Source organism: Heterodontus francisci, chromosome 13 (assembly GCF_036365525.1).
Source record: "Heterodontus francisci isolate sHetFra1 chromosome 13, sHetFra1.hap1, whole genome shotgun sequence".
Lineage (NCBI taxonomy): Eukaryota > Metazoa > Chordata > Chondrichthyes > Heterodontiformes > Heterodontidae > Heterodontus > Heterodontus francisci.
Genome location: NC_090383.1, coordinates 103,722,227 through 103,734,555, shown reverse-complemented (window position 1 = coordinate 103,734,555; position 12,329 = coordinate 103,722,227). Strand labels below are relative to the sequence as shown.

At 41.2% G+C, this 12,329-nt stretch overlaps 1 protein-coding gene across 2 annotated transcripts in view; it reads left to right on the top strand.

Annotated features, from left to right (window-relative positions):
• The window catches only part of adpgk2 (ADP-dependent glucokinase 2), a 40,530-nt gene that overhangs the window by 22,046 nt on the left and 6,155 nt on the right, over positions 1-12,329 (top strand). Inside the window, exons 3-6 of one of the 2 annotated variants that reach the window (XM_068045303.1) lie at positions 5,524-5,714; positions 8,284-8,380; positions 9,153-9,289; positions 10,085-10,108. In XM_068045303.1, the coding sequence (XP_067901404.1) occupies positions 5,524-5,714; positions 8,284-8,380; positions 9,153-9,289; positions 10,085-10,108 (449 nt within the window). The remainder of the gene's footprint in view (positions 1-5,523; positions 5,715-8,283; positions 8,381-9,152; positions 9,290-10,084; positions 10,109-12,329) is intronic. The other variant, XM_068045305.1, reaches the window with a different exon arrangement.

The window sequence follows — 12,329 nt, the reverse complement described above, 5'->3', positions numbered from 1 at the left end:
CAAATGTTGCAGACAGGATGAGGAGGGATAGTTTATCTTTGTTACGGTGACTTTGGTAAGAGCTGTTTTGGTACTGTGGCAGGGACGGCAACTGATTGGAGGGATTTAAATGTGGAGTTCTGGGAAAGATGAGCAAGGATTTGGGGGGGACAACACATTCAAGGGCTTTGGAGAGGAAAGTGAGTTGGAGATGGAGAGGTAATTTGCAAGGACAGTGAGGCTTTTTGAGTAGAGAGGTGATGACGGCCGATGTAAAGGATAGAGGGACAGTACCTGAAGAGGGACAATTATCAGCTAATATGGTGACCAGGAAGGAAGTTAGGTGGTCAGCAGTTTAGTGGGAATACGGTTGAAGGAGCAGGAGGTGGGTCTCAAAGACGAGATGAGCTTGGAGAGGCCATGAGGGAAGAGAGGAGAGAAACTAGAGAAAGATGTAAGTTCAGGGCTAGGGCAGTGGGGACCTTCAGAGGATGTTTGGGCTGGCGGAAGGGGGCGAAGTGACAGAGGCAGCCGATGGGATGATCTCAATCTTGATGACGATGAGTTCCTCACATTTATTGTTGGAGGTGAGAGTGGAGGAGAGAGGCGAGAGGTTTAAAAAGACGGTTTGCAGTAGGGAAAAGAAGCCGGGAGATTATCTTTATTCAAGGATCATCCTGGAATGCAATGAGCAGCTTTAGGAGACGAGCAGGATCCCAGTAGTGCACGGTGATCCAGATAGTTCTGGCAGTGTATGGCTAAACCAGTTGTCCACAATATCCATTCAAGTCTGCATCCTCTGGACTCAAAAGAGCAGTGATTAGGGCCATACTGAGGAAACGGCCAGGATGAGAGAAAGTAATAGTTTTATTGGGGACTAGGACATCAAAGGTGGAGGTAAGGCTGCAGCTGAGCAAATCAGTGTCTACAGAAATGATGTGGCGAATGGAGGGCCAAAGGCTAGATGGTTGGGATTTTGAAAGTGCAGTTGTAAGTGGGGGGTGGGGGGGATAGTTTTTTATTCCCCAGGGGTGGACACAGAAGGAGGTAGGGTGGGAAGGGAAATGTGGGGAAGCCATGTTAGATGGCAAGGGGATGACTGTGAATAAGTTGGAGAGTTTACATGGCAGGAGAGACTAAGGAAGGATAAAAGAGCAGAGAAATCAGGAGAGAGTGTGATGAGTTGAGATGGAGGTTGAAATCACTGATGATAAGTTATTCGGGTGGAGAGACTGGGGGAGGAAAGCAGTGAAGATATCTGAGAACGAGGATTTTAAATGAGAGATGGAACAAGGCGAGATACTCAAAGGAGGAGAAAGTGCTATTGGAATATGTCAGTCCAAGGTGTGATTTGGTGATGAGCCCACATTGCTGCGGTCGTGGCTGGGTAAGTGGTGGAAAGTATAGTCGGGGTGGGGGGGGGCTAAAGTTTCATCACTGCTCAGCCAGGTTTCCATCAAGGATAAGAAGTCAATGCAATCATCCACAATAGGTTCATGGATGACAAGGGCCTTGTCCACAAGTGAACGGACATTTTGTAGTGAGATTTATTTATTTTTTAAAAAATGTTTCATTTATTTAATTTAGATGCAGAAAGGGTGGTGGGAACTGATCCACTGGCAGATGACCGGGTCAACAGTGGGAGGGGTGAGTTGCATGGAAAGGAAATTAGCATGATTAGCCCCCAGAGGACAAGCTGGATGAGAAGTTCAGTGAGATAGTAGAATGGGGCAGTTGGAGTTGCTGCTTATAATGAGCCAGTGCCGTGTGCCTCATTGAACCCTTCGGAGGATCCCAAGGGAGGGAAACCGTAGGCATATCTAAGAGGGTGTCAAGCCTGGGATGGCGACAAAAGAGCAGGAAGTCAGTACTGAAGGATTCAGGTAGGAAATTGGGAAGCCAGAGTACCTGATGGGTAAAGGCCTGCTACCCGACCCGAACCCGACGGGACCCGACAATGTGTCGGGTCGGTCGCACTTCCGGGTCTGCCGTTCAGGCTCGGGTCGGGCCGGATCGGGCGTACTGTATCACCACCTCAGGTAAGTGCCTTTAATGTTAATTTACTTTTTGGACATTAAATGTGGTTTTGCTACAGTTATTTTAAGCAGGTAAGGAACAAAGTGAAAAACGGAAGATAGGTTAACTGGTGGTCAAGTCGGGTCAGGCGCGGAAAGAAATGCAAGGACTCTGGCGGGGTTGGGCTCTGGGTCAGATGGGGTTCTGTCGGGCTCGGGTCGGGTCTCATTTACTGACCCGAGCAGCCCTTTAATAGGAGTTATAACGATAGATGGGAAAGGTCTAGGAGGGGTAACGAGAAAATACGTATACAGCTAATAAATGGGAAATAGGTAAGAGACATTTAAGTCAGATGTCCATGGTGGGATAACGACACAGGTAGGGTGGAGTCAGCATGGAGCATCAATGAGCTGTTGTTGGGGTTTGGAGACAGGTGTAGTGAATGAAGTCAGAAGCTACTTGAGGATAGAGTATTGGAGGACACACTGATGGAAGTGTTTTCGTGGGAATAAAGATCCAGGACGTGTACAGAATTGGTTGCAGGGCAGAAAGATGATAGAAAATTGGAGGTCACCCATTAAAACCAGAAGCGGCGTAGGTTTGTACTTTGGCCCAGGTGAGAGAGTTTCTGGCCAAACTGAAGCTGAAAGACCATATAACCAGTGGCCGGTCACGGGCATGGCAGGCAATATAAGCCATAGCAGTCGTGGGGGGAGGGCTGTAGACTGATCAAAATTGCTTTAAAATATAGCAAAAGAGCAGCAGATCAGAAGCTGAGTCATAGAGTGTAGCCAATGTAATGCAGAAGCGCAGTCTTGATGTCCTGAAGTCTACTAATTTGAAGCAGAGTTTGAGAGAAGATCCGGATACAGTTCTTTTCCAGAGCTGGCAAGGTTGGGGAAGGGAGTTTGAACTAACAGAGGCCTTTTAAACGAGTAGTTAACTTGATGTTTGGGCTAAAATGCACCCACTATTGGAGTCTGGGGAACCTAAATGGTGGAAAAGCGGAGATAGGGCAAATAATGACAGAAAATGGCAAAGGATAGTCATGCACAGTGAAGTGCTCCGTATGGAGCTGACTGCCCAAGAGTCATCTTGGAAATACAAGAAGGTCCATCGTTTTGTTGAAGAACTCCAGTAGATTTGTTAGGTAAATTCTCCTTTGCATAAATCCATGGTATTCTAGATGTTCAATTATTCTTTCTTTCAAAATGTCTTCTAAAAGTTGTTACTTCAGATGCAAAGCTCAAGACTTGTAGTTTCCCAAGTCATCCCAATTCCTCTTGTTTTCAGTAAGAAAAGTTGCAATGCCAGGTTGATTTTCCCAACCATTAAACACTACTCTTGATTCTTATTCCTTAAACATAGTAGTAAGGGTGAGATGGATTTTGCTATCTGCTACTGTCAACCACCCTTGCAGGAAGTCTGTTCAGATCTGGTGACTTGCCTTCCATTAACTTAGCCAATCAGTCTTTTCCGAAATGTAAATTTATTTGCTACTTCCTCCATGCTTTTAAAAATAAAATCAGATGGGTTCTTAGGCTTTATAAATAAGGGCATGGGGCTGACAATTAAGGATGGAATGCTAGAGCTGTACAAAGGCAGCAGTTAGAGTAATATTTTGGGCATCTTCCTTATCGCACCCTTTCCTTTTCACTCATTACCCCATGTTCACTGACCTACATTGGCTCACGATTAAGTAACGTTTCAGTTTTAAAATTCTCATTCTTGTTTTCAAATCCCTCCATGGTCTCACTGCTCCCTATATCTGTCATCTCTTCTAGCCCTATAACCCTCAGATATCTGCGCCCCTCCAATTCTGGCCTCTTGTGCATTCTGGATTTTAATCGCTTCCCCATTGGTGGCTATGCCTTCAGCTGCTGAAGCCCTAAGCTCTGAAATTCCCTCCTTAAACTTCTCTACATCGCTTTCCTCCTTCAAGATGCTTCTTAATCATAGCATGACCTCCTTCTGTGCTGTAACTATTCAGTCCATCATGTCTATGCCAGCTCTCTGCAAGAGCAATTCACCTAGTCCCACTCCCTTGCCTTTCCCCGTAACCCTGAATCTGCTTCCATCACACTCTCAGGCAGTGCGTTCCAGATCCTAACCATTTGCTGTGTTTAAAAAAAGAAAAGATTTACTCTCATGTCACCGTTGCTTCATTTACCAATCACTTTAAGTCAGTGTCCTCTGGTTCTGGGTCCTTCTGCCTGTGGGATCAGTTTGGCTGTGTCTACTTTGACCAGACCCCTCATGATTTTGAAAACCTCTATTAAATCTCCTCTTAATCTTCTCTTCTCCAAGGAGAACAGCCCCAGCTTCTCCAACCTATCCATGTAACTGAAGTTCCTCATCCTTGGAACCATTCTCGTGAATCTTTTCTGCGCCCTCTCTAATGCCTTAACATCCTTCCTAAACTGTGGTGCCCAGAACTGGACACACTAGTCCAGTTTAGTTTAGTTTAGAGATACAGCACTGAAACAGACCCTTCGGCCCACCGAGTCTGTGCCGACCATCAACCACCCATTTATACTAATCCTACACTAATTCCATATTCCTACCACATCCCCACCTGTCCCTATATTTCCCTACCACCTACCTATACTAGGGGCAATTTATAATGGGCAATTTACCTATCAACCAGCAAGTCTTTGGCATGTGGGAGGAAACCGGAGCACCCGGAGGAAACCCACCCAGACACAGGGAGAACTTGCAAACTCCACACAGGCAGTACCTAGAATTGAACCCGGGTCGCTGGAGCTGTGAGGCTGCAGTGCTAACCACTGCGCCACTGTGCCGCCCCAATTGAGGCCGAACTAGTGTTTTATACAGGTTTGTCATAATTTCCTTGTACTCTATACCCCTGCTAACTAAGTCCAGGATCCCATATGCCTAACTCTTTGACCAAACGTTTGGTCATCTGCCGTAATATGCATGGCTTGGTGTCAAGTTTTGTTTGATAATGCTCCTATGATGTGCCTTGGGATGTTTTTACGATGTTAAAGGTGCTATGTAAATGCAAGGTGGTTGGTAATTGTTTTCTTGTTGAAGGATGTCAACACCATGTTCAGGAGATATTTGCTACAGTGATGTGAGGTCTCTGGATTTTGTTATGAGGGAAGACTAGAGCAACTGGGGCTCTTTTCATTTAAAACAAGAAAGGTAACTGAAGATCTGATGGAGGTATTCAAATTTATGAACGTTTTTTAACATTATTACCACATGCCAAATTTATGGCCATCAAATGAATAAAGGGTGTAGTTGTGAGAAAATGATGCAAAGCATGAGGACATCATGTTCCCTATTAGAAACAGTAGAAAAGGAAGAATGCATAATTACTTTTAAAACAGAGGAGGATAAATATTTGAAAAAGAAAAAAAATTAAAGATGTGGGGAACAATGCTGAATGGATAACTACTTGAGAGGCAACACTGGCATTATGGGCCCAATAGCAGCCTCCTATCCTGTTAAAATTCTCCAATCCTTTCTCAATTTTTAATGGCAAAATCATGTTTTTGTTTTCAGACGCTTTATTTCCAATGATACACTGTTTCGTAAGTTGGTGAAAGCCACCCAGGGTCTCCCTCGCGTACGATGGTCATTAGGTGGAAATGCACCAGTCATGGCAAATCGCCTTGCCAAGGAAGGGTGTGAAGTGCTCATGGGAAGTCGTCTTACGCCTGACCTTATTGAGGTCCTTCAGGAGCATGTGACTGGTTTGTACCAATAAGGTCATGTTTGGCTTAAATTCGCTTACATAATCTTGAAAACACCAGCCTACATGAACAGCTTGAATTGGAATAGCACCTTCAATTAACAGAACATCCCAGAGTCCTTCACCGATGCATGTAAGGAAATGTGTCGTGACCAAAAAATTCAGAAAAAGGATGGTGGGGGAAAACTTGACTGACAAGTTAGGTTTTAAAGGTGGCGAAAGAGTTGGAGAGGCTTAGGGAGGGAGTTCCCCCCCCCCCCCCCCCCACAAAAAAAAGACCAAGTTGCTAAAGTTTCCACTTAGTGGGGTGGCTGAGCAGCATTCAGAGTACAGCAGTTGAGTGGGGGGGTGGAGTTATAAGACTGAAGGAGTTTTCAGAGATAGACTGCAGCTTGGCCTTAGAGGGACTTGTAGACGAGGATGAGAATTTTAAATTTAATGGATTGTGGACAGGTATCAAGTGATCAAGTGAAGGTCAATGAAGAAAGTAGTTATTTGTGAGCACAACTTGGTGTGACGCAAGGTACAAGTGCAGAATTTTGGATAAGGAAGAGCTGAGGTTGGGAGGTCATCAAGGAGGGCATTTGAGTAGTTGAATTTGGAAATAATAATCGTAAGGATTTTGGGGATGAGGGCTTTAACCTGCTGATCAAAGTAATGCAGCAAATTTGCAAAAGTTGAATAACAATGTTTTGATACAATATAACATGTACAACATCTACTGTACATTTATACTATACCAGTGCAAGTGGGGGGGGGCCGAGAGTAAGAGAAGCAGGAGACTTACAAGGAGAATATGACTAATTCAGGACTTAGGGTGGGCTGGGGGTGCGGAAATTATGGGATTGGCTTATCGAGCATGACACTGATAGGTGCATACGTGGAAATGGTAGGGGGAAGAAAATCAGTGAAATGAGACCAACCACTCTGCACCTCTCGCCAGCATTATTAAATCATTGGTGGAATATCAGATGCTGCTGAGGGGGTTGTGATCTTACTGGTGCTTTTAATTGGGAATATAATGTTGGAAGCACAGAAATTGCGAGATGAAAAAGACCAAGGTCCATCTAAACTGTCTTCTATTATCTAGTTCATGATCTACTGCATGCTGTCGGAACATGCTGCACTAATGAGGTACGTCCAATTGGAATGGGAGCAAAATTTGGCAGATGAGCCACTCTGAGCTGTTCTTGCATACCTTCTAGTGATCATTTTGTAGCAGTTGACATAGGCCCTGCAGGTTGACTGGCCAGCGTCTTGTTAGAGAATAGAGCAGGGAAAAAATGAGAGCCCTGAGAAAATGTTAGTAACTTGCTTGTAAGAATGCAATAATGTAAGTAGGATGAGCAAGTTGTGTTGCTTTGTATCAAGATAGAAGTTGAGCACAAAATATTCCTACATGGATAAGCACATGCCTTGCACTTGAACCTGTAATTTGCAAAGGTTTTTTTGAATCATTCATCTTCAAGACGCTTTAATTTTTGTCAACTTTTTTCACACCATTTATATAAATCTGTTTCAGAAAAGTTTTAATTTAAATTCGTGCTGTTTGTGGCCCTACCCAGGTTGTCTATAGTCATCAATTTTCCCATGCTTTTCTTTTTTTTTTAAAGAGAAATGTAGAGTACTGTGGAATAGTGGAAGGGGCACAGTGGTTGTGTGCTTCGGTTTTACTGTAACCAAGCCTGCCTAGTTTAAGTCTCATGATTCTAACCTGTTTGGGAGACATTTTTAATATTTATACTAAATATTTAACAGTGTCAGGTCCTGGCATTTTCTATGACAATTTGTTTTTTTAAAAAAAGAATTTTTTTTAAAGCTCTCCTTACAGTCCAACCCCCAGTTCATCACTTGAGGCTATGGGTGTGAAATGTGACTTGATTCCAGGGTTGTGGTAATAATGTCCTCATATCCAGTGTTCCCTTTAGAATTTAGTTGCTATGCCCAGCCCCTTTAAATTTTTCTACATGGCCGAGCATACGCGTTGCTTATCACAGAACAAGGCCTGCACGGTACCTTTTCAGGCTGCTGCTTAGCCGTGCAGCGTAGCGAGAACGTTGCTATGTGGGAGTGGTTGGTGTCCCACTCTGATTTTGTTTTTTTTTTTCTCTCTCCATGTACCCAAATTCCAATCAGTCAATCCCATAATTTCTGCCAAGTTCTACCCAAGCAGCAGTGTAGTAGATTGGAACTCCAATGCAGGGGCTGAATAATAAATACAATGTTGTAGTTGCAAACACTGTAGCCTGTAGTTCTATAAATGATTCTGAAGTCCCAGAGTTTTGCAGTTAATCAAAGTGACCTCACAGATATTGGAAACTGGAGTTCAGGAAATCTGTAGCGCCTTTGACCTGTTACTACTGATGCTCACATCTGCTCTGCTGTACATGGAATGTATATTTAAGCTACTGATGACAATTGGTGAAATTGATAAATCTTTAACCTGACTGGCATAGAACTGTATATTAAAAAAGAGTTGTAATCTTAATATTTTAGTTGATGGTTTTATAATAAAAATAACATAGTAAATAGTAGACTTCTTGCAAACAATTCTTTTGCTTCTCTTCTAGTTACAAGCAAGCCAGTAGATGAAACTGACATTCATCTAATTCTAGAGTATTCAACTGGTACCAAATGGGGGAAGCTAGTGTCTAGAAGAGCAAACAGGTTTGTAACACAATCATTAGTTTTCACAAACTGATATAGGGTGATTGATCAAATCGTCATTCCGTTTTAGTAGAATAATTGTAAGGTAAGTTACATGTTGATAATTCATACCAACTTATTTTATGGACCAACTCTTGCAAAGTAAAACAAAATGTCTCTGAAAACATTTGCTTTCAAATTTGGGGTTTTCATTGTAAATTTCCTCCTATAATTTTACAATCTGGTCTGATATCTCTGCGACCAGTTATCCCTGTATCTAACTATAAGGAAATGCCAAAAAATAAACGGGAGACACACCAGTCCCCTACAGGTTTTCCTTCTACTTAGTGCATCCTTATTCAATTGAGCTGTGCTGGAGATTCACTGACAATTGAATAGGGAAGGTCCGAATCTCTCTTCCTCTGTGCTCCATGGTTAGATACTAGGCACTTTAGTGTTTCGTTCCAGAGATGGAATGAACCTATTTCTGAGGATATTTGTAGAGTGATTCATTTATGTTAGAGCTGCCATTAGGGCAGTATAACTGGATAAAACTTGAGAGTTTCAGTGTAGAGCATGTTTTGAATCTAGCACATAAGACCAGAAATGACTGTCCTCACTCAGATGAAGATGGAAGGCTGTAAAATAACAGTTTTTTCACATATGGTCCAACAGATTCACTTTTTCCTCCTATATGGTAGTGTGCTTCTAAATGTGTTAATGCAAATTTTCTATAATGCACCATGCTTGACAGTTTTAACCACTGAAAATAATCCACTGCCTGATCTCATAGGTTCATAGTCCATCATGACTCATCCAATCCCATTTTAGAGTCACTGGAGGACTTTCAGACTCAACTGCAGCAGTTTAAACCAACTCTTCTGATAATTAGTGGGCTTCAAATGATGGATAATTTCCCCTTTAGACCAGGTGAGTGTAAAAATGCAGTTCCAAAATGGGCTGTCAAACTTAAGTTGTTAAGGAAGAGAAGAATGTTCCAGAAGTTTTTTGTAAGCTTCAGTTACAAGCTTACTGAGTGTTAAGATTCTAGAGTTGCATTGATGCTGTTGGAAACTGAAACAAAGAAAGTAGTTGAAACGTCGATATTTGACTGAAAATTAATTTGCTTATAATATCAACATAGCTTTCTCCTCTGAGCTTCTTGCAGCTACCACATTGATCAAGTCTCGAATTCAGACCCAATATAGTATTTTTTTTAAAAAAGTGATCAAACTTCCATTTCTTGTACAGTGAAATATATTCGAGTATCACGCGGCAGTGTCATGGAATTTTGGACATAGATTCAGTTCCTGATTTCAGCAGTATTACTGTAGGGAGGCACCAAATTGAGAACTAATCTATGGGCTGAGTAACATTGGCATAAACCTGGGAGTTAGACGTTTGCTGTCTCTGTCTCTCGGTTGACCACAGTCAATATATCACTGAGAGGGAATATTATGGTATATCTAAACTGTAATGAATTTGAAATGGTTTACTAGGTACAAAGGAGCTATAATGCAATGTTCAGAATTTCCAATCTTGATTTCAGATATTTTGGTTTTTAATGTAAATGTTTAATTCTTCCTTTTAAAAGAGTGCATTTAAATTTTAAGTATATGATAAGATCATTAGTTCAATTAAATATAGTCATATACTCTTATACAGAAGGCTTTACACATATAACCCTCAGATCAAATTGTCAAAAAATTCTTTGTTTGCTTTCAGAAGATGCAGTTGCAGTGCATATTGGTGAGGGTCCTTTGTGTATGCTTTTAAAGATGCAAACTAAAACTACTTACAAATAATATGCTGAAATTACAAGGTCCAGTTGTATTGCTGAAAGGTCAATGATGCAGTTCCAAGTTTTGATTTTAACGTAAGTGCATGAATTAATCCCCATGTTTATGCTGCATCAGTGTGTTGGACTTTTTTTATTCATGGGATGTGGGCATCGCTGGCTAGTCCAGCATTTATTGCCCATCCCTAATTGCCCACTGAAGGTATTTAAGAGACAACCACATTGCTGTGGGTCTGGAGTCACATGTAGGCCAGACCAGTTAAGGACGGCAGGACTAAAGTAGCACATTGATCTTTAAAACAGTTTTCAGATTTACAAATTCTTCATGAGAATGTTGTTTATTAATGATGGCATGCTATGTCCGGCACTACTGGCAGTATCTTGGAGTGAAGTCATCTTTTAACATAAGCCTTTTATGTGTTCAGACACTAGTGTTTCCATCTCTGTGTTGCATGGGAAAGGGCTGCCTCCAGCAGCAATGATGTAGTATAAATGTAACATTAGATAGCTTCATAGTATTCAACCAAAGAGAATACTACAGAATGGCTATGTAGAATTTTGTATTGGACTTCCGTGTGTGAAAAGGGAGATGTAGTAAAGACTTTCAAATGGGATATTGTGCACTTACCAGGGCAATATGCTTTTACCTATAATATAATTATATTAATTACTGACAACTGTTTAATTGATTGATTGATTGCATATGAAGGGCAACCCAGCTTGCATCATAAATTTAAAACTAAAGCAACATGATTCAATGAGCCATAATAGTCTGAATAGGAATGCACTCTTTCATTGAAGTTCACAACTATAACAGTATCCAATTCATCAAATCGCAAGCCATGTTATGAAACATCTTGACTACTAACAAATGATCAGCCAATTTATTCCTATAAGTAATTTCTAGATGTGTTGCATAAGAAAATAGAGAATTGAAAAAGACATCGTGCCGATCAAAGATTCCTCTTGTACCCTAACTCACCCATCATGACATCCAACCATATTTGGAAAAAGTGCCATTGTTTTTGCTTTTACTCTGCTTGGAAATTATTTCAATTTTTCTCACTTTTTTTGAGTAAATTGTTACCTCCTGATCTGTTTGTTTAATTTACTTTTCGGTGGAAGCTATTTATGTTCTCCTACTTTACTGGCTTGCTTTGAAGTAATATCTGTCTATATCAAGATTCATGTATTTCCTTGTAAACTGTAACCTTTCTTCATAGTTCACCCACTATACAGTTGGAATTAGTTTTGCTGATCTGATGAGAGTGTGTGAGTATTTTCCTGTTGTGGTTACCAACAAACTGTGATCTAACTAATGCACGGAACAGGTTTGGTAGATAGAATCTTGCATAAATCTACACTGGCTGCTTTTTTTTAACCTTTATTATTTTCTACCTACCTTGGAGACATTGGGCCAGAATTTGACTGTAGCTGGGAAATGAACTGTACCCACTGTTTGTTAAACTTGCCTTTTCCCATTTATTTTCCATTTGCGTTTGCACGGCAAGTTACTGTAAGCAGCAGATCGAAATGGCAAAAAAGAGACACAGAAAATGTTTGGAGAAAAAAAATTATTTTAAACCTGCAACAACAATCAAAAGCTGAAGGAATGAGACCCCAGATGTATAATTTAAAAATTGACAGTTATTAATACTTATCACACTGTTAAAAAGGTTTCTTAGACTGATGTGGACAAGTCTAACTTAATGTGGCAAGTTTAGTTTGTATGTACCACGCAAGTATAGCAACTTCATGTCGTTCAAAGCATTTCAGTAGTGAACAACATAAAGAGATGCTGTTTACGCAAAGCTCACGCCAGAGTGGCATATCTCGAACAGCAACTTTTTGTTTTTTTGCACTTAACCGCACATCTATCCTTTGTATTAAGTTACCATAGCATTTGCACATAAATAACAGTGAATGCGATTAGCCCCACTATTATTTTGACAGCAAATTGTAGACCAATTTTTTTGTGATTCGGACAGTAATTGTGATGTTCAGCCATGTCGCTTGACACAATCAACTGCTCCTTCCCATGTGGCACTGTTCTAGCTTGAATCTACTCCTTTCTATCCCAACAAAGCAAGCACATCTCTTACAATGGCTTCTTTCTTTTTTGTGCATGATTTCTTGCTCGCCCTTTTCTCTTTCTCTTAGTTAGAAGCTCGG